This window comes from Danio rerio, chromosome 23 (genome assembly GCF_052040795.2).
Source record: "Danio rerio strain M-AB ecotype USA chromosome 23, GRCz13ab, whole genome shotgun sequence".
Lineage (NCBI taxonomy): Eukaryota > Metazoa > Chordata > Actinopteri > Cypriniformes > Danionidae > Danio > Danio rerio.
In genome coordinates this window covers 9,298,414-9,321,500 of record NC_141043.1, presented here as the reverse complement: position 1 = coordinate 9,321,500, position 23,087 = coordinate 9,298,414, and the positions used below count along the sequence as shown (strand labels likewise).

Sequence of the window (23,087 nt, the reverse complement as noted above, 5' to 3'; positions counted from 1 at the left end):
TTTTTAGTGACAAAATGTATCAAGTTAACCTATTGTTATCTTTTTAGAAATATATAAATGAAAAAATACATTTACTAAATTAGCCACTTGAAACATTAGACCTGAGCTATTTATTAATGATTTTACAATTTTCTTTTTTTTTTATTTATAAGAGCTGTAATTTATTGAACTATGTTTGAGATGTCACACACAGTTCTGAGATAGGGCTAGAAAATAAATAAATAAATAAATAAATAAATAAATAAATAAATAAATAAATAAATAAATAAATAAATAAATAAATAAATAAATAAGAGGTGCATAAAGAACCATTTACTGCATTTTAGATCACAATATTGATTATATTAGTTTTTGTCATGTGGCACAGTGAAAAAGCATCAACAACCCATAAATTTGCAAAGATATGCTAACAGACAAATTCACAGATCTTTCTCAATACAATATCTCTACTTAACCAGAAGTAGAATAGCTAAATCAAAATGAAAATTCATCATTTACCCACTCTTCATTTTTTCCAAACTTGTTTGAGGGACTTTTTTATGTCAGTGCTACTTTTTTCCCAACATTCTTCATCATATCTTCTTTTGTGTTTAACAGAAAGAAAGAAACTCATGAAGGGTGTGTAAATGATGAGTGAATTAAATCTTCTGGGTAAACATTTCTGCATTTGGCAGAAACATTTAACCATGGGTAAGCTCTGGTATATCTTAAACATTCTCCACAATGTAAAAAAAAAAAAACACAGCAACAAATGTTTATTGTTACTTTAACATCTTAATACGTTAATTATATTTAAACTATTTACTAAGACAAAGTTTAACTTCGTATTTTTAGTTTATGTAACTGATGTATGTTTTGAAAAGTTAATCTGATTCCATTTTGTCAATTTAAACCCACAAAATTAAGGCAGAAAGTTTTTTTACAGTTTACATTTCACTCTTACTAACCAGTTTTGAGCACCAGCAGATGCAGTGCATCATCCCGCAGGTAGGAGGCAGCAGCAATTTCATGTGTAGGGATCCTCAGCAGCAGTTTTTCATTGTCTCTCCAGGTAAGCAGCAGACAGCGAGCAGACAGACTGAGAATACAGTCCTGTTCAACACTGGTCTTCAGAGGTAAAACCCTCAGCTTCTACAGGCATACAGAAATGTGTAGAATGTGCAAAATTTTATTGTGAAGAAGCTTGCTGTTTTAAATTATGTGAAGGCAAAGCACTACAGGTAAAAAGGGTGATTGATAACATTAAGAATTGCAAACTTTTTTTGTATTACACATTTTCTAAAACATAATATTTAAATATGCAAATTATGTATTATTTAGTAATATGCTAATTTATATATACTTTCAGCACAGAAACACTGAAAATGGATGAAGTGAACATATTAGACACCAAAAATGTTTTTTTTTTTTTAGAGAAGCTCTTTTTAACACTTTGTAATTCTGAAAATACTGTAAACAGCCAAATTGATTTTTGTTTTGTAAAATAAAATGTACATATACACAATAACAAGCACAACCCTCTTTAAAAACCTTTAGAGTGAATAAAACTAAGGTTGGGTGTACATTAAATAAGACCTGAAGTCAACATCGTAAAAAATGTTGGGTTCCACACCATCTATTTGTGTTGGGGCAACATGAACGAATTAAGCTAATTTGGTTTTATTAAATTAAACATAAAACAATTAAGTTGTCCCCTAAAAAACTTCAATAATTGTTTTGTTACTATGGAGACGTGGAAGGGGTGTGCTGGTGGGTAAAAAAATGGGTGGAAGAAAAAAATCAGTGATATGAAGACGTTACCTCACAAAGATGTTTTGCGTTCCCTCGCAAAGATGTTTTGCGTTATGACCCAAAAAAATGTTTTGTGTTATGCATGTATACAGACGTGCCAGCCTGATCTCACGAGAAAACGTAAGTATTTTAAGTTTTGCCAGTTTAGTGGCTAATTTTAATTTTAAAAAGGAGGCGTGGCACCTAACCCCACCCCTAAACCCAACCGTCATTGGGAGATGAGCAAATCGTACTAAATTGTACAAAGTAGATTGTACGAATACATATAAATTAGCAAATAAATCAAAAAGTTATGAATTGCCGTGAGATTGTGTTGGACATGCTCAATGATAAACTGATGCTAGATCAGCTTCTGTACACGCCATTTAAAGAGAAGCTAAAATGCATGACACTTTGGGATTCAGGTGTGTGTTTAAACAGACAATTACTCTTAATAATGTGTAAACATGTTCGTCCTGCATGTTTTATTTAAACACAACTCATTTTCTCTTAAATTAGCACAAACAGTTACTAAAGTAATGGAATGCTTTCATTATAGATCTGTGCATCCTTACAGTGACACCTCTGTTATCAAACAGAAAAAGACGAGAGATTCACTTGCTGTTCTACACTTGTTTGATAACAGAGGTGTCACTTTAAATGGCGTGTACAGAAGCTGATCTGTGATCAGTTTATCATACGGAGCGAGTTCGTCAGTCAGCATTACATGGATTCGCTGAATCAGAGGTTGCATACGAAGGGTGATGATCGGCCAACCCAGGCTCATTCTAAAAACGTAGTCCCGTGGACGTTTCTGGAGACAGCGAAATACGTCCCGGAAGGTACGTGTTTTTGCAGTTTTTGTTTTCGCGAATCCGCAAGAGGCCGCTGTGTGTGCTTTTTCGTATCTCAAATGTCTCTCGCGAGTGCCGTTCACGCCCGCGCTGTTCTCGCGTGAACCCACCAGAGGCCGCTGTCTGACTGAATGATTGACTGTGCGACCGGCCAATCGGCTGACCCACCCTCCTCCTTCCCTAAACCCAACCAATTTTACTGATTGACCCGCCCGCCTACTCACTTCCCTAAACCCGAGCAACAATTTAGAGAAGCCGTCTAGAAAAAGAAAAGCCCTCGTCTGATTTTTTTACCCCGTTTTCGGATTTTACTACGTTCTCACCCTGTTATGAACTCGTTCACTTTATTTTTTGGATTCTGTTTTTGTCTTACCTGATTTCTGGAACCGCTCTTCCCCGGACTCGAACCCGGTCGCGGTGGTCAACTCCTCCTCTCTGCATCTGAAGTCTGCCGACGTACACGATGAGCTGACCGGACAAACTGGTTGCTGCGGGAAAGCCCTTCACACGGAGGTAAGTGGTCAGCCGGTAAGCGCGAAATGGAACAGCGTCATACCGGCCCATAGCGATCGCTTAAAAAAAATAAAATGCAGCCATACGTACCTCCCGGGACGTATTTCGCAGTCTCCAGAAACGTCCACGGGACTACGTTTTCAGAATAAGCCTGGGTTGTGATCGGCACACGGCTTTCATAGAAAGAAAGTGAATGCAGACATTTTTATATTTTAACGTGCTGTAAAGATTAAAAATACATGAGAAATATGGGAAAATACTTAAGGATTGGATGATAGTAGGAAAGAATAGTAAAATACTGGAGAATCACCAAAAAAATATGAGGGTTGACATGTATGAAGTGAACAGGAAGTGTTTGTGAAAAGACAGTTTTGCGATATAATACAAAACGTCTTTGCGAGAGATCAGTGTTTTTTATTTCTCCCACCCATTTTTTTTCTTCCACCCATATTTTCCCCACCATCACGTCCCTTCCAGGTCTCCACATGTTTCAGCTTGTTTTAAAAAAGTAGTACAGCAAACACCATTTTTTAAGTGAGGATTTATGGCTCAGAATGGAGAAAAACATTTTGAGAAAACAGCCTTCACAAATATGTACTGCAATTGAAATCTACAAGCACGAATGTATAAACTGTGACAGAAGAAAGAGTATTTTGCATGTTTTTTTTTTACATAAGTCATTAACAATGAAAAGCCAAAAAAAAAAAAAACAATCTGAAAATTGTCAAGTGCATAACAGTTATTTTAGTCTGGAGTGTGTTTCTTACCATTTATTAATCATCAAGTTGACATTGAAAACAGTGTTGCCAACTTAGCGACTTTGTCTATAGATTTAGCGACTTTTCAGACCTCCCTAGCAACAATTTTTCAGAAAAGCGACTAGCGACAAATCTAGCAACTTTTTTGTGTGTTACTGGAGATTTTTATAGACTGTCATTAGTCCATACTGTACCGTCCCTACTCTTCTCATCGAGCTGCGGGTCATTCCGTCGGCTCCTCCCCCGCCTCACTGCACTGACAGGCGGCCCAGTCCCCGTACAGCAGCCTCTCCCACCTGCACCCTCACCCCTCTGTGTACCGATGGCAAATGATTGAGCACGGCAGTGTGAAGGTATCTTCCTTGTACAGTCAAACCGATCTACTTCTCCTTTATTTTAACAATTTAATTTGCAAATTTATTCTTTTCTTGTTTACAATCACAGATATTATAAGTGAGAGTTTCAGAACTTGAGTTTATTACGTCTGAGAGATTACTGCAAATTCACCACACATCTATATTGACATACTGTATTCAAACAGTGGCGCCCCCAGAAAATTTTCTTAGGGGTGGCCAGAAGAGGCCGCACCAAATCTTGGGGTGGCACACAAAAAAAATAATGAATTCAGTGTAATGTTATATTTTTGTTTCTGGTAAATGAAATAATGTAGTTTTTATTCATTTAATTAATTCTACTTGAAATATTGCAATTTATTCTTTGAAATAATTCAGCAAGTACATGTGCAAACCAAATAAAAATCTATGTTTATTTTAAAAACACTTTTCATATACTGTATAAATAACTTCTTTTTTACGTGCCTTTATTGTACATCATACGAGATATGCCATGTCTAAAATTAATGAAGATTAATGAGTTTATTATTCCCAGAGATGGGTTGCAGCTGGAAGGGCATCCGCTGTGTAAAAATGTGCTAGATAAGTTGGCGGTTCATTCTGCTGTGGTGACCCTGGATTAATAAAGGGACTAAGCCGAAAAAAAAATGAATGAAAGAATAATGAATTTATTAATTACCCAAACAAATGAACAAACTGAACAAAAGGCATTACTATACACACTCACTATACCTAATAATATTATTTATCCATATTGCTTTTTGAACCATTTTATTAATGCAGCTTCTTCTATTGATATACTGTAGCTTAAGGTAAATATTAAATAGCCATTGCTGTCTATTGAAGGTGTGTGCGTGCTGTCAAGGACGATCGGGGAGGGTAGTGGTGGTTCTAGTTTAAATGACACCCTGGGCGAACCACCCTATACACCCCCACCTCTCTTGAATTGTTAGATTTGTTATTCAATAAATATAACAATTTATTTATATTTATTCTAAATAAATACAATTAATATTAATATACAATTATTATTTTAAATAAATAACAGAAATCAATCCCAAATATTACTGGAAAACAACAACTGGAGTGATATGCCAACATCACTTAAGAAACCTGTTGCATGAAAATTAATTATGACAATTCTAAAGAATACAAAAAATGTATTATAGAATTATCTGTGATCTTTGACCAGATCATGGCTGAGAAATCATGTTATGAAGTCTTACCTCCCTGACTCATTATCCCTCCTTTCTGCTTTAAAGGCATGCTTAGTGAAAGTAACATCATCATCATCATATTATATAAACTTTAAACGACTTTCAAAACTCGCTGCGTGCCGACACCTCTGCACAAAAGGCTGTTACTCCGGTTTCACGGCGCATGAGCGGTGCCTATTATGTCGGCGTGCATGCAAACAACCAACCGGGATTCACACAGGAGTGCGTGAGGCGCGCGGGAATGGTTTTCCGCGCGCATGCGTCAGTTTGCTTTCACCAGCATTGAACCAGAGGGGGAGAGCTACGTCAGTAACACCAACAATAATTTAGTGACTGCATTTTATTTATTTATTTATCTAAATATTGGGAATTTATGAGTTCATTTAAATCAATAATGTCAACCGCAAAATTATATTGGGGTGGCCGAAGGGGTGGCCACAGGGGTGGCCAGAGTTTACCGAGGGGTGGCCGTGGCCACCCCTGGCCACCCCTTGGAGGCGCCCCTGTATTCAAACAGCAATAAATTTAGTTAAATTGACATGCTTACATAAAGCATAGTGCAAATATAAATACTCATTTATTGCTAAACAAACAGAAATTGTAGAACATGATGACATCAGTTATATGCAAATTAACCCATGACACAATCTAGCGACTTTTAGCGACTTTTCGGGCAGAGCTTAGCGCCTTTCCGTAGAAAATAGCTGGCAACAGTGGTTGAAAATACTTATAGTCAACACAACATCTCTAGTTTGAGGAATGGCTCTCACCCTGGCTGTGTCCAGAAGCTGCAGCAGCTCGTCTCTGCTGGATGGGTTCAGGGAACAGGACACCCATGTCAGGTGTCCCAGGAACTGTTGTGGCATTCACAAAAAGGTCAAAGGATGTTTCCAGTGAATGCGAGTTGTTTGATATCTTTGTGTGGTCAGACTAACCTTGACCTCCTTCTCCACATAGTCATAGATGAGTCTCTCTGGGTGGATGAGGTAGTCAGGTGGGTAAAGCGGGACGGTGTGAAGGGGTCTGCGGTAAACACTGCCTTTGTCCACCTGTCGCCGGCTAGATTTAGGGAACACTAGGCGCTTTATTGGAGACACGAATCCCTGAGAGAAGAATTGGTGTACAGGAAAAAGCAATACATAAAGTGACATTTAGAAATTAAAGGTGCACTACACTCATCTTTTTATTATCTTTTGGTATATTTTTTTTAATATATTCTTATCCCAGAACCTTGTCCACCGCCAAAACCTAAACTGTTCCCATATAGAAATCTAATATATATGACAATATATCCAAACTAGAAAATTAAATTTCATAAACAAAACTTAATGATGTCTTGAGAAAGTCTAGTGTGAAAGTTTGAAGTAGCTATAAAAATTGAAGTAGTTTTGAAGAAGTTTGAAACAGTTGGTATAGATAGATAAGTACACAAGGGTTAGCAGGTTTCTAGTGGATTGGCATGTTTCTTGTTAGGTGGTTGCTAGGGTGTTCTGAGTGGTTGCTCGGCGGTTGCTAGGGTGTTCTGAGTCATTGCTAAGGGGTTGCTAGGCGGTTGCTATAGGGTGTTCTGAGTGGTTGCTAGGTCGACCACTTAGCTGTTGCTAAACCATTTTTAGATGGTTGCTAGGATGTTCTGAGTGGTTGCTAAGGCATTGCTAGGGTGTTCTAGGTGGTTGCTAGGCAGTTGCTAGAGTGTTCTGAGTGGTTACTAAGGTGTTGATTGGGTGCTCTAGGTGGTTACTAAGGTATTGCTTGGTGGTTGCTAAGGTGTTGCTAGGTGGTTGCTAAGGTGTTCTTGTTCATTGCTAAGGTGTTGCTAGGGGATTGCTAGGGTGTTCTAAGTGGTTGCTAAGGCATTGTTAGGCAGTTGCTATAGTGTTCTGATTGGTTGCTAGGTGGTTGCTAAAGTGTTGCTAGGCAGTTACTATGGTATTCTAGGTCGTTGCTAAGGTGTTGATAGGGTGTTTTGAGTGGTTGCTAGGCGGTTGCTAGAGTCTTCTGAGTGGTTGGTAAGGTATTGCTAAGCAGTTGCCATGGTGTTCTGAGTGGTTTCTAAGGCATTGGTAAGCAAATGCTAAGGTGTTGCTTGGGAGTTCTGGGTGGCTACTAAAGCGTTACAAGACCGTTGCTAAGGTATTCTTGTGATTGCTAAGGTATTCTTTATGGTAAATAAGGTGTTACTGACTGTTGGTAAGGTGTTCTGGGTGATTGCTAGGCAGTTGCTATTGCTAACATAAATTAACATTTTTCTTGAAACAATTTGCATGTTAGCATGGTTCTAGAATGAATTAGCATGTCACTATGTTTCTAGTATAAACTAGCATGTCTTTAGCATGAATTTAGTATGAATTAGCATGTTGCTTGTATGATTAGTATGGATTGGTATAGTATATCCAATTTAAAGTCAATGGCAGTTTTTTACATTGGAAGTCTATGAGACAGTTGCTAGGTCCCGTAACTGGTTGTTAGGGTGTGTCTAGTAAGTTGATAGGTCATCAGTGATTGGCAGATTGGTAATCTGGGTTAAATGAGCCCAACCTTAAGTCTGTATGACAGTCTGGCGGAAGGTTATGAGGTCACAAAGTTTGGTCCAATGTTAAGTCAATAGGACTTTTCTAAAATTGTCAGGACAGATTTCGGAAAACCAGTCGGCTCAGTTGGAAAAGATATAGCAACTTAATTTAGTATAGTTTGAAGGTTTGGAGTTAGTTTGGTGGTTGTAGTATGAACAGGAGATGCATATAGAAATTAGTCTCAGAAGTAGAAGAAGATAGAAGAATAAAATGTTTATGTAGTATAACAGTATGTTGGCTTTCCCAAGCCACCATAATGAAATATATGACATACATGACAAGTTCATATTTGAATTTCACATAAATATGTTATATATGCATTAAATATTTCCCAATGATGGGGCTGCAGCTGGAATGGCATCCGCTGCGTAAAACATATGCTAGATAAGTTGGCGGTTCATTCCACTGTGGCGACCCCAGATTAATTAAGAGACTAAGGCGAAAAGGAAATAAATGAATGAATGAATGCATCATATATTTAAAAATATTGCATTTACATTTACAATTTAGTAACCATTGAAATTTATTACCATTGAAATTGCATATTGTTATATTATATTTTATGTTATATATATATATATATATATATATATATATATATATATATATATATATATATATATATATATATATATATATATATATATATATATATATATATTGCAATATTTTAAAATAAATGTTGCTTATATGATATATTCATTCACTCATTCATTCATTTTCCAATGTGGGGGACATCACTTGGGATTTTTTTTTAAAGAATTACAATTTAACAGGAGCCTAATAATTCTAACCTCATCTGTATATGTAATATGAAACTACAGTAACTCTTCCCAGATCAGAGTTTAAACAGAATCTAAACATACAAACAAATTTCAACCAAAACCTCGCTAACACTGTTATGTATACTTTAAGGTCACTCATTTGATGTCAGATTTGCGAAAGCCTGCTTAAATCTGCTTTCGTGATGATGTAACGTACAATCGGCCAGCTGTTCGAACTGTGACATCATCGTTGAGCCAGCTGTTAAATATGGAAGAGAGATTAGAGACTGTACTGACAGCTTGCTGATTTGTACAGCACTCCCTGTGTGTTTTTGCATGTGTGTGTATGTTCAGTATGGGAATGTGTTGAGCTGGGCATCAATCAAACACCATGTTGATGATGACGGTGTGTGTGTGTTCACACCAGATGTGATTTAATGGGGCTTATCAATCATCCTGACTGCTTTCAGTGAGTTAGTCAAAACGCATTAAATTTAACAGAAGACCAGTCTAAAATAATGAATCAAACACGTCACGATACTCCAGCTTAAATGAAACCCAACCACAACTCCATTACCTTAAGCTACAATGACTATTTTTTTTCCCAGATATGCATAATAAGCAAATCCTTTGAAGATAGCAAGCAGTAATAATTTGCCTCTTGTACTGCTGCGTCCCATGGCTCAGAGGATTTGCTGTTTAATTAGTGACCCAGAAATAGAGTAGAAGCTTAAATATTTGTTCTGTTTTGAGCCACAGTGTTTCTTTGTTTTACATATTTCAAACTTTATTTTTTTTCAAGGGTCATGACTTTATGAATCTAGTTTGCCTTGATGTTTTGACATTTTGAACCAATAAAAATCGAAAAGAATGTGTATATAAAGTTTCAGATCAAAATACCCATCAGATTTTTCATTATACCTTTTACAAGATGCTGTTTTATACTGATTTCCAGCAGGGGGTGGTTTTGTCGTACTATGCCTTTAAGCCGAGTCTTTCCCGCCCACTATTTCTACATGCCTCCTCCCTCAGCTGCGTCAGACAACAGACAGACTTAAAGGAAGAAGGTCTCACGTAGCGTTTGTGAGATACTACAGTAAGAACGTTCGAGGTTACAGAAGTAACCCTTCGTTCCCCGAGGAGGGGAACGGAAGTGCCATGAATGGGAGGATTCGGATCAGAAGCCGCTTATCTGGAGAGTATTGAACGGGCCAATGAATGAAATTAATTGGCAGCGTAAGCTTGCGCAGGTGTGCGACATCTGCAATCATCTCAGCATATAAGCACACCTGAAGCCAGCAGACGCCATCCTTTTAAGCTGAAGAGACTTTCAAACAGCTAAGGGACAGTCATTATGGCGACGGAATATGGCACTTCCGTTCCCCTCCTCGGGGAACGAAGGGTTACTTCTGTAACCTCGAACGTTCCCCTTCGGTTGGGGAACTTCAGTGCCATGAATGGGAGAATATGGAAAGCGCCATAATGACTGCACCTTACCAACACCCCCGATGAGGAGATAGTCAAGCAAGCGTGACGCACCCACATCATGGGGGGCGCGGTCCTCCAACGTGTCCCTGGCCCTAATTTATCCTACTTCAACAGAAGTTTTACGGATTTAGATATATTTTTTGGGAAGTCGTGAGCATCTAGATAATTCTAGGAAATACGACAGTACGTTGGGAAGCGTGCAATCCCGATAGGGAGGACGCTGCGGAGGCCATCCGTTACCCAAGGGGGGGATAGATGGCAGAATTTACCTATGGACTAGCCCTAAAAAGGGGGAGTACGCATAGCAAAGAGTGGTTAGCGGAGAGGGAAGACACGGGTCCGCCCAGGGGGGGGACTTAACCGTGGCGGAATAAGCATATGGGATCGCCTAGTGGGGATCACGCCTAGCAGGCACCTATACCCAAAACGCGGGCTGACCAGCGGGCAGACCTACAACGTAGTGGGCCAGCAAGTGACTCCTCCGCTGAGTCAGTGCTGGGGGCCACGGAGGAATCTGCAGGGCTCACCTGACGGGGAACTTTACTGACAGATAAAAAAGGCGCACGTACCTCCGTGTTAGGGAGAATGGCGCAGCAAGCGTGTTTCAACACCCTACCGAGTTGTCTCCTCAATCACCAAAGGGTTACCTAATACCCTTGAGGAAACCGGCTCCACTCGCAGATTGTAAAACCTTGCAAATGTGTTGGGTGTCGCCCAGCCCGCAGCTCTACAGATGTCTGTTAGAGAGGCGCCGCGTGCACGCGCCCAAGAGGATGCAACGCTCCGAGTGGAGTGTGCACGTACTCCCGGGGGACACGGCTGACCTCGACTCGAATAAGCGAGTGAAATGGCATCCACAATCCAGTGGGATAATCTTTGTTTCGATACGGCACTTCCCTGCTGCCGACCGCCATAACAGACAAAGAGCTGCTCAGATGATCTAAAATTCTGAGTACGGTCCACATAAATGCGCAGAGCGCGAACTGGACAAAGTAAAGAAAGGGCTGGGTCTGCCTCCTCCGGGGGCAGCGCTTGCAGGTTCACTACCTGATCTCTAAAGGGGGTGGTAGGAACCTTGGGCACATAACCGGGGCGGGGTCTCAGGATAACGTGAGAGTAATCCGGCCCGAATTCCAGGCACGAGTCACTGACCGAAAATGCCTCCAGGTCCCCGACCCTCTTGATGGAGGCCAACGCAACCAGCAGAGCTGTCTTCAGGGACAGAAATCTTAGAGATACTGATTCGAGTGGCTCAAAGGGATCGGATCGCAGACTCGTGAGAACGAGGGCGAGATCCCAAGAGGGCATGAGAGGGGGGCGAGATGGATTAATTCGCCTAGCACCCCTAAGGAACTGGATGACCAGGTTATGCTTTCCCACGGTGCCGCCAGCTACCGCGCTATGATAAGCGGAGATGGCGGCCACGTAAACCTTGAGAGTGGAGGGGCGACAGCCTGCTGTCCAACTTCTCTTGAAGGAAAGAGAGCACAACACTAATCTGGCAATTTCGGGGGTCTTCTCTGCGAGAGACGCACCATTCAGTGAATAGACTCCACTTCAGGGCGTAGGCGCGGCTCGTGGAGGGGGCTCTAGCCTGAGTGATGGTATTAACCACCGCAGTCGGTAGGTTACCTAAGTCTTCCTCGCGTCTAGGGACCACACGTGGAGGTTCCAAAGATCGGGGCGAGGGTGCCAGATGGTGCCCTGTCCCTGAGAGAGTAGGTCCTCTCTCAAAGGGATCCGCCAGGGGAGGGCCGTCGCGAGGAGTGAGAGCTCTGATATCCAGGTCCGGTTGGGCCAAAGGGGCGCAACTAGCAGAACCTGTTCCTCGTCCTCCCTGACCTTGCACAGAAACTGCGCGAGCAGGCTCACTGGGGGAAACGCATACTTGCGCATGCCCCGAGGCCAGCTGTGGGCCAGTGCATCCGTGCCGAGAGAGCCCTCGGTCAGGGAAAAAAACAACTGGCAGTGAGCGTTCTCGGGGGAAGCAAACAGATCGATCTGGGCCTCCCCGAATCGCGCCCATATCAGCTGAACAGACTCGGGGTGGAGTCTCCATTCTCCAGGGCGTAACAGCTGTCGTGAGAGCGCATCGGCTGCACGATTGAGCGTGCCTGGGACGTGAATGGCGCGCAGCGATTTCAGCCGCGGGTGACTCCAGAGGAGCAGACGGCGGGCGAGCTGAGACATGCGGCGAGAGCGCATACCCCCCATGCGGTTGATATACGCCGCCGCCGCCGTACTGTCCGTCCTGACCAGCACGTGTTGCTGCTCCAGCACCGGTAAAAAGCGGTGGAGAGCGAGGAACACTGCCAACAGCTCTAGGCGATTGATATGCCAATGCAGCTGGGCACCCTTCCAGAGGCCCGCAGCCGCATGCCCGCGACACACGGCCCCCCAACCCGTGTTGGAAGCGTCTGTTGAAACAACAACATGGCTGGACGCCTGTCCTAGAGGCACACCGGCCTGTAGGAACGAGGGGTCGTTCCAAGGGCTGAGGGCGCGGCGACACAGCGCAGTAACCGAGACCCGGTGTGTGCCCGCGTGCCATGCGCGTCTGGGGACCCGATCGTGAAGCCAGTGCTGAAGTGGTCTCATATGGAGCAACCCGAGCGGCGTGACGGCGGCTGCGGATGCCATATGCCCCAGGAGCCTCTGAAAGAACTTCAGTGGGACCACTAGTTTGCTGTCGAGCTCCCTCAGACAGTTCAGCAACAGGCGAGCGCGTTCCTCGGAGAGGTGCGCTACCATGGTGATCGAGTCCAGCTCCATCCCGAGAAAAGAAATCCTCTGCACGGGGGCGAGTTTGCTCTTTTCTCGGTTGACCTGAAGCCCCAGTAGGCGGAGATGCCGAAGCACCTCGTCCCTGTGCATAATCAATTGCTCCCGCGAGTGGGCTAAAATCAGCCAGTCGTCGAGATAATTGAGTATGCGAATGCCCGCGAGCCGAAGGGGCGCTAGGGCACCCTCCGCGAGTTTGGTGAAGACCCGCGGAGACAGAGAGAGCCCGAAGGGGAGGACCTTGTACTGCCACGCTCGACCCTCGAACGCAAACCGCAGAAATTGGCGGTGGCGTGGAAGAATGGAGACATGGAAATACGCGTCCTTCAGGTCTATGGCTGCAAACCAATCCCGAGGACGAACGCATTGGAGAATGCGCCTCTGCGTGAGCATTCTGAACGGCAGCTTGTGCAGACAGCGGTTCAAAACGCGCAGATCTAGGATTGGCCGTGACCCACCGCTCTTTTTGGGTACGATGAAGTATGGGCTGTAAAACCCACTCTCCATCTCGGCTGGAGGAACCGGCTCGATTGCACCCTTCGCCAGGAGGGCAGCAATCTCCTCTCGCAAGACAGGGGCGGACAGGGGGTTGACCCTGGAGAAATACACGCCCGTAAACTTGGGGGGCCGTTTCGCGAACTGAATCGCGTAACCGAGTCTGATTGTGCGTATGAGCCACCGCGAGGGGCTGGCCCGCGCTAACCAGGCAGGCAGAGCCCTCGCTAATGGAGTCATCGCTACAATCGCTGACGTACCAGCGGTGGGGCAGCGCGGAGTGGGTGTGCTGATCCGGGAAGCACGAGGGTCCCGCGGAAAAGCTGGAGGAGAGCGATTCGCTCTGGCTCCGCACCCTGACTCCGGAGAGGGGGCTGGAGGGCTGAGGGAAGGGAGACCGTCCCCCCAGCGCTCGTGAGCCACTGGCGAAGCACGTAGAGTCTGCGAGCCGGAAGGCAGCGCGTCCCGGACTGGCAGAACTCGTGCAGTCACATCCGGGGAAGGGGAAAAGTGCTCTTTTACTGATGTTTTGGTGGCACTGAAAAGTACCGTTGTAATCGGGGCCCCGCCCTCCAGCGGGGAAAGAGCAAGTTTCCTCTTCTCCGGATGGCCTGTCTCAGGGACGCTTCGCGGTCCGTTTACCGGACTTAACGGCGCCCTGGGCAGGAGGGGCTGCCTGCTTTCGAGGTGAACGCCGCGCCCGCTTGGCCGGAGGCGCAGGCGGGGGCGGGGCAGCACTCGTTGGCGGGCGCCCTCGGCGAGGAACAGCGGAGGTGGATGGCTCGGCGGGCGGAGCGGGCTTACGGCCACGCCGATAGATGACATTGCCCATCGCATCCGACTGCTCTTTCACCGCCTTGAATTCCTGGGTGAATTCACCGACGGTGTCGCCGAACAGGCCAGCCTGGGATATGGGCGAGTCAAGAAAGCGAACTTTGTCAACGTCGCGCATATCGGCCAGGTTTAGCCAGAGGTGGCGTTCCTGAACCACAAGTGTGGACATCGTCCTCCCCAGCGCACACGCGGCGGACTTAGTAGTCCGAAGAGCATAGTCGGTCGCGGTGCGCAGCTCATGTAATAAGCTTGGGTTGGACCCGCCCTCGTGCAGCTCGGCCAGCGCCTGCGCTTGGTAGCGCTGGTAGGTGGCCATCGCGTGCAAAGCAGAAGCAGCCTGGCCCGCAGCCTTATAAGCTCTGGCTCCGAGGGAGGCAGACAACCTACAGGCTTTGGACGGGAGGCGGGGCAAACCCCGCCACGTAGAGGCGCCGCGCGGACAAAGATTGACCGCGATAGCGCGCTCCACTGACGGGATCGCCTCATACCCCCTGGCAGCTCCGCCATCAAGGGCGGTGAGGGCGGAGGCACTCGCAGCACGGGCAGAGAAAGGTGCCCTCCAGGACTGCGTGAGCCTACTGTGCACTTCCGGGAAGAAGGGGACGAGAGGCTTCGAAGGCTTCGCCTTCTGGTCCTCTACGTAGCACCCATCTAGTCGGTCCGGCCGCGGAGCTGGGGGATAAACCATCTCCAACCCCACGGCCGAAGCAGCCCGGGAAAGCACGGCTAACATGTCCGCTTCAGGATCCGATTTGACAGCGCTCACCTGCCCGGAGGGGGCGAGCGGGTCCGGATCTTCGTCGGACAGTGAAAGCCCACCCTCCGATGCCGCGGAGGACATCTGATCTCCGGTGTCAGCGAGTGTGAGAGCTACCATCTGGTTAGACGGATCACTCTCACCACCCGAAGCTTGGATGGAGCGCCGTGAGGAGCGAGAGGTCCGCGAGCCCGTGGGCGGCGGATTAGCTCCCGCTGAAACCCTCAGATCTGCCCGAGCGCCCGCTGCTTTTTTAGAACAGGAGGCAACTGGGGTGGCTCGCTCTCTTGCGAAAGTTAGCCGCGATCTTAGCTGTGCAACGGTCATGGCATCGCAATGACGACATGAACCGCCCGCGAGCACCGCATTAACATGCTGGACCCCCAAACATGCAATGCAGTGATCGTGTCCATCATCCGGAGACAGGAAACCCCCGCATCCAGAAACGCACAGTCGGAGCGCCATCCTGAAAAGGACGTGCTGCACGACTGTGTTGCTCTTTTAGGAAAGTTGCAACTATACGCACCGCTCTGGAGGACCGGACCCAAAGAACCGCAGGCAAGGGAGTAACCCAGCTCGACCGTCTGCCACCGCGAAGACCCACTCTGGACCGGGAGACACACTCGTTCGCTCTGAAGTGCTGATCAGCAAGAGGAACCCTCATCGACTCACTCAGAAAGGATCTGAAGCGAAAAGGATGGCGTCTGCTGGCTTCAGGTGTGCTTATATGCTGAGATGATTGCAGATGTCGCACACCTGCGCAAGCTTACGCTGCCAATTAATTTCATTCATTGGCCCGTTCAATACTCTCCAGATAAGCGGCTTCTGATCCGAATCCTCCCATTCATGGCACTGAAGTTCCCCAACCGAAGGGGAACTAACCTTTACTAATCAGTATTGTGAAGTTGCATTGATGAGTCACACACAATATCGTTACAAAGTTAACACGCGCGCACACACACACACACACACACACACACACACACACACACACACACACACACACACACACACACATACACACGCAGGCAGGCAGACAGGCAGACAGACAGAGCGCGCTTATCTTTGTTAAGGCTAACCTCAGGTACTGTGTGGATATCTGTTATGCTAATGTACAAAATAAACCTAATTTAACTTCCACAAACCGGGATTGAAGCGTCTTCTTTTATAATTGTTCTGACACGCGGCTGTGCTGATGAAGTAAAACTGAAGTAAAACGCTGTAATTAATTACACATATACTCTGTTTTAAAACACTTTAAACATGTGAAACTCACTCTTAATCACATTTGATGATGATTGCTGATCCTAGCGAACAGAACAGAGCTTTTATTCCCGGTTGCTTTGCGTATGTCTGTATGGTCTTGTTGACATATACATGCGACTACCGGAACATGTTAATGCGCGCAGCTGTCAATCAATTCGGTGGGCGGGGGGATCGCACACCTACGTAATGGTGCGGTCGATTTGAAAACAGCTCCAACTGGCCGACCCTTTTTTTGTAGTTAAATTGAAAAAAAAGGACTGGGTGTGTTCATATCACCCCAGTATGACGGTCTATACACTATACCAACACACAGATCTGTCCAAACAGCTTGAAAAGTAGATTTTTTACCATAGGTGCCCTTTAAAACCTCTCATAAAGTGATTTTTGCATAATAGGTTCCCTTTAATAGTTATTTTCAGCATATATTTATTTATTTTTTCCACAATAAAACATTATTGGCATTAAGACATTCCTTGTCATGCCTGCTTTATTGTGAACAACACTCTGTGTGGCAGTGATGGTGTTGCTTACAGTGTAGAGCCAGTAACGTTCAGACTGTAGTTGTCTGTGGGAAATCCCTTGAGTGTATGTTTGTGTTTTTACTGCAGCCAGAGAGCTTCTGTCCTCCGAGACGAGGCTTTTCGAGGTGTGGCCTAGCATTATAATCTCTACAAAATAAGTGCCCAGTGAAATGCATATTGCTATACACTATAGTGTAAATAAATCCAATCATTAAACGCTTTATAACCACTATGCAATTCCTTTACAATAATAACAGAATATTATTTTAAAAAGCTCTAATACAGGCATGTTTAGATAAATAATTAATTTATGGTTTATTTAAAAAGACAGCAAATTCAGCAAATAATAATTTTCATGAAAATAAAAAATAAATTGTATGATGGCTTATTCTTTTATAAATGTATGTTGCTTCATTTTTACTTGATGATAATAATAATAATAATAATAATAATAATAATAATAATAATTCCTTACATTTATATAGAGCTTTTTGTTTCCACCTGGATGACGTGATGACAGCCATATTTCGCCAGACTGCACACCACACACCAGCTGATTGGTGGAGAGGAGACCAATCAGGAGTGATGAAGCCATATATGATATGGGGATGGTTTGGAGACCATGATAGACAGAGACCAGTGGGCAAATTTGGTGAGGATGCCAGGGTTAAACCCCTACTTGATTTTTATCGACACGCTGAGTTAGGAGCTCTCTCACAGCGCTCACTGAGCAGTATAGAGACCCCATCAATATACTGGGGCGTTAGGACCCACAGAGACTGCAGGTTGGGCGCCCCCTGTTGGCCTGACTAACACCACTTCCGGCGGCAACCTAGCTTTTCCATGTGTACATAAATGGATCTGTTACTTTGAATGATGATAGAACATTATTTCACCCATATTTTGACAATTTTTTTCCACATTAGTTATTTGAAACATTAAAAGCAGGCCCTTTACTTGCATTTAATGTTTAAAAAAATGCACTTTTGATTTATTGCGGAATTCAAATGTGGACGTCTCATATTTGTCATGTTTTTGTATAAAATTTATTTTTATAATATTCTGTAAACTACTAATGGCATTTATTTCGTCTTTTAAATTAAACAGAGGACATTTTGCTTTTGTATAAAATAGCAAAAACAACAAAATAGAAAGTAAATAGTAAATATTTTAACTTCAGAATAGTTAAGAAAGCAATATTTAGGGAAATAACCCTAATTTCTTTTAAATCACAGCAAATGAACTGTCATTGTCTGAAAAAAAGGTAAAAATCTAAATTTTTGGTTACACTTTATTTTAAGGTGTCCTTTTTACACTTTTTACACTAGTTCTGTTATTGTATTATTGTTCTTATATACAATAATTATAAGAAATTCATGTATGCACAATTACATGCAACTAACCATAAAACTAACCCACATTCTAACCCTATGATAAGTTAATGTAATTAATTAATATTACTCACGTTGTTGCCAAATATTTCCAATGAAAAGTAGCTAAAGCCTGCCCGAAAAGTAGCTAAATGTTGTCAGATGAGGTCGCACACTAATTTTCATATCAGGTAGTATCTGACAAGCGTAAGCCCATGATGTCTCTACTCTCTGAGGTGCCGTGTATTACATTGTATTAAAAAGATTACATCTATGTAGTATACAAAATAATTAATGTTTTCTCAAACTGACTCATTGCCATCTCAGCAAAAACATTATTAGAAATATGTCCATTTAGATTTGTATGAAAAATATAGTTGCCTGTGTGTAAAAGTAATACACTTTTTGATAAGATTTTTTTTTTATTTTTAAATATAACACTGATAATGAACAGTGACATTAAACAATCACAGCTTGTGCACTTACTCTTTTTAACTTGTGAAATTAACACATTTGTGAAAGTGACAACAATTATAGCAATTTATTGCTACTTAAATTACCAGCGATTGTACATGTTAACAAATATAAGTAAATTAACAGTTAAAAAAAAAAAAAAACAATCTGAGCTAGCAATTTACTCTACTGCAGTGTTTCTCAACTGGTGGATCGCAGGAACATTTTCAGTGGGTCGCGGAGTGTGTGGTCAAAAAAACAAAAAAAGTTTTTTTTTGTTTTTTTTTTTTACCTATTTTGCATATATCTGACTTTTATTTTGAAATGCGCACACGACAGCCATACCGTTTAACATGTGAAATTTCATTTAATTATAGCAACAAATATGTCGAAGCGCAAGTATAACCTCGAATATGCAAAGTGTGGATTTACATATATTGATGACAAAAAAGGCTTAACACCTGCTCTCACTACATATGACATCCCAGTTGCAAGGACAAACCTGTATACTATTTTCAAAGATGACTCCAATAGCTGAGGGCATCGCTCACAAAAGTGCCTAACATCTTCATGTTCAAGTACAGGCACTTCCGGAATCTTACTATGCTCACCGTGTAGCAAAGGCCAAGAAAGCCCACACAATAGCAGAAGAGCAAATAACTGGTGATTATTATAAAAATGGTTATGATTATTTAAAAATTTTTACTTAAATTTGCAGATTTGTTCTGTTCAACAGGATCAGTGTTAACGGTTCAGTTTAGTTAATGGTAATTTAACTTTTCCGTACCCTAATCATTGTTTACAGTATTTGACGTTTCTACTCTGTATTATTACTATAATTTGATACATTTTTTTAAATGACAGAGATAAAGTATTGTTTATTTGTAAGTCTTGGTAATTTTCCATCACTACTTGTGTATGTTAATAAATAAATACTGAATTATAGTTCCTAAAATTATATTATAGTTCCTAAAAATTTGGGTCGCGGCTTGATGACCATGTAAAAATGTGGCCAAACCAGTTGAGAACCACTGCTGTAATGGGGAAAACCTGCAGGCACTGCTCTTTTGAGTCACTTTTTAAAAATTGCTAAGTAGCCAAATTAATTTTAAAAATTGCTACATCTATTGCTAGGTGCTTTCTGAAAAAAAAGTTGCTACGTTAGTACGAAATGTTGCTAAATCTAACAAAATAAAACAAAATTGCTCAGTTGACAACACTGACTACTCAGTAAATACTGAAAACAACGCAAAAATAAAGTGTAACCAAATATTTTGATTTGAAATTTGGAAGTAATTTGATCAGAACAACACAAATACCATTTTACTCGAATATACACCTAATTAAAAAATAACCCAGAGAAATTCATAATTTTCAGGTCAGCTGAGATATGCTGTGTGAACTAACAAACTGCGTAACCGGCACAAAGTTATCAGCCGCAGGTACACATATACACAGTATGCATAAACAGACGAGGTCACATGATGCAGTTTACAGACAATGAACACACCAAAACAAACACACATTTAAATGAACATAGTTTCGCCATATATAACCATACAGAAGACTTACCTTCTTGGTTCGCTTGGGATCATAGTCCATTTTGACCAGCCCGATGGCTGGCTGTGCGCAAGTGTGTGTGTTTTTGTGTGTCTCTATGTAGGACAGGCCCAATCTCCACTCAGCCCTGTGGAGCCAGGAAACACACTTCCTGCACAGGAAACTCCACCAGAGACTCTGATCTGAATCCTCTGCACCTCCATTCTCAAAGCACTGATAACACACACACACACACACACACACACACACACACACACACACACACACACACACACACACACACACACACACACACACACACACACGCACACACACACACACACACCACTGAATAATACCTTGGCACTAAGTAGAAGTAAGCTGTGTCTCTTCACACAAATTACACCGTGTAAAAGTACCTAAACCACAAATTTATGAAGCAGAACTAAACTAAATTCTAAAGTCCCTCAGCCAGTTATTGAAATGTTATGTCTTTTTCCCGTTCAAAATAAATTTCAAAAGTTTAGTATCATATTTTATTTAATTCATATTAAATAAAAAGCGAACAAGCAAAATGACTAAGACAACAATGGCTGTGAAAAAAAAAACTATTTTTTTTATGATTGCTCACACACTAAAATTAAACTTTTCCCACAATTAGCAAAACCTAACACTTAAGGAGCAAAACACAAGGCCAGTTCTGCACAACTTTAACATTGTCAGTTTCATAGTATTTGCAAAACATTACACACATCGATTGCAAACACTAAACACACTTGGATGCTTTTGACACAAATATTTTTCATAATGGAATTTCCTTGCAATTTCAAAGCAAAGGCCTTCAAATGAACTAACACATGAACCATAGGTTAAACACAGCCATCAGGTGTGCACAAACTGCTGCAAAACTGTAGACACACCAATCAGTTAGAACCACGATAAAAAAGAAAGAGGTATTAAATATTACTCTTCAATAAACATGTTTACAGTAGTATAGCTATAAATATTACTCTTCAATAAACATGTTTACAGAAGTATAGCTATAAATATTACTCTTCAATAAACATGTTTACAGTAGAATAGCTATAAATATTACTCTTCAATAAACATGTTTACAGTAGTATAGCTATAAATATTACTCTTCAATAAACATGTTTACGGTAGTATAGCTATAAATATTACTCTTTAATAAACATGTTTACAGTAGTATAGCTATAAATATTACTCTTCAATAAACATGTTTACAGTAGTATAGCTATAAATATTACTCTTCAATAAACATGTTTACAGTAGTATAGCTATAAATATTACTCTTTAATAAATATGTTTACAGTAGTAAAGTTTTGAATATTATTCTTCATTAAATATGTTTATAGTAGTATAGCTATAAATATTACTCTTCAATAAACATGTTTACAGTAGTATAGCTATGAATATTACCCTTCAATAAACGTTTACAGTAGTATAGCTATAAATATTACTCTTCAATAAACATGTTTACAGTAGTATAGCTATAAATATTACTCTGCAATAAACATGTTTACAGTAGTATAGCTATACATATTACTCTTCAATAAACATGTTTACAGTAGTATAGCTATAAATATTACTCTTCAATAAACATGTTTACAGTAGTATAGCTATAAATATTACTCTTCAATAAACATGTTTACAGTAGTATAGCTATAAATATTACTCTTCAATAAACATGTTTACAGTAGTATAGCTATAAATATTACTCTTTAATAAACATGTTTACAGTAGTATAGCTATAAATATTACTCTTCAATAAACATGTTTATAGTAGTATAGCTATAAATATTACACTTTAATAAATATGTTTACAGTAGTATAGCTATGAATATTATTCTTCATTAAATATGTTTATAGTAGTATAGCTATAAATATTACTCTTCAATAAATATGTTAACAGTAGTATAGCTATGAATATTACCCTTCAATAAACGTTTACAGTAGTATAGCTATAAATATTACTCTTCAATACACATGTTTACAGTAGTATAGCTATAAATATTACTCTTCAATAAATATGTTTACAGTAGTATAGCTATACATATTACTCTTCAATAAATATGTTTACAGTAGTATAGCTATACATATTACTCTTCAATAAACATGTTTACAGTACTATAGCTATAAATATTACTCTTCAATAAACATGTTTACAGTAGTATAGCTATAAATATTACTCTTCAATAAATATATTTACAGTAGTATAGCTATGAATATTATTCTTCATTAAATATGTTTACAGTAGTATAGCTATAAATATTACTCTTCAATAAATATGTTTACAGTAGTATAGCTATAAATATTCTTCAATAAACATGTTTACAGTAGTATAGCTATAAATATTACTCTACAATAAATATGTTTACAGTAGTATAGCTATAAATATTACTCTTCAATAAACATGTTTACAGTAGTATAGCTATAAATATTACTCTTCAATAAACATGTTTACAGTAGTATAGCTATAAATATTACTCTTCAATAAACATGTTTACAGTAGTATAGCTATAAACATTACTCTTCAATAAACATGTTTACAGTAGTCTAGTTATAAATATTACTCTTCAATAAACATGTTTACAGTAGTATAGCTATACATATTACTCTTCAATAAACATGTTTACAGTAGTATAGCTATAAATATTACTCTTCAATAAACATGTTTACAGTAGTATAGCTATAAATATTACTCTTCAATAAACATGTTTACAGTAGTATAGCTATAAATATTACTCTTCAATAAATACA

General features: G+C 41.2%; 1 protein-coding gene across 5 annotated transcripts in view; it reads right to left on the bottom strand.

Moving 5' to 3' along the window:
• Positions 1-20,404, bottom strand: part of ccm2l (CCM2 like scaffold protein) — a 46,498-nt gene extending 26,094 nt beyond the window's left edge. For 3 of the 5 annotated variants that reach the window (XR_015523203.1, XM_087306587.1, XM_087306588.1), the window contains exons 1-4: positions 20,340-20,404; positions 6,401-6,568; positions 6,236-6,319; positions 948-1,131 (exon numbers count right to left, since the gene is read on the bottom strand). Coding sequence is in view for 2 of the 5 variants with exons in the window: in XM_087306587.1 (XP_087162713.1) it covers positions 948-1,131; positions 6,236-6,319; positions 6,401-6,568; positions 20,340-20,369 (466 nt within the window). In the remaining 3 variants the exon portion in view is untranslated. Of the gene's footprint in view, positions 1-947; positions 1,132-2,997; positions 3,126-3,227; positions 3,311-6,235; positions 6,320-6,400; positions 6,569-20,339 lie in introns of all 5 variants that reach the window. The other 2 variants (XM_087306589.1, XM_087306590.1) reach the window with 1 other exon arrangement.
• Positions 20,405-23,087: the final 2,683 nt, after the last annotated feature.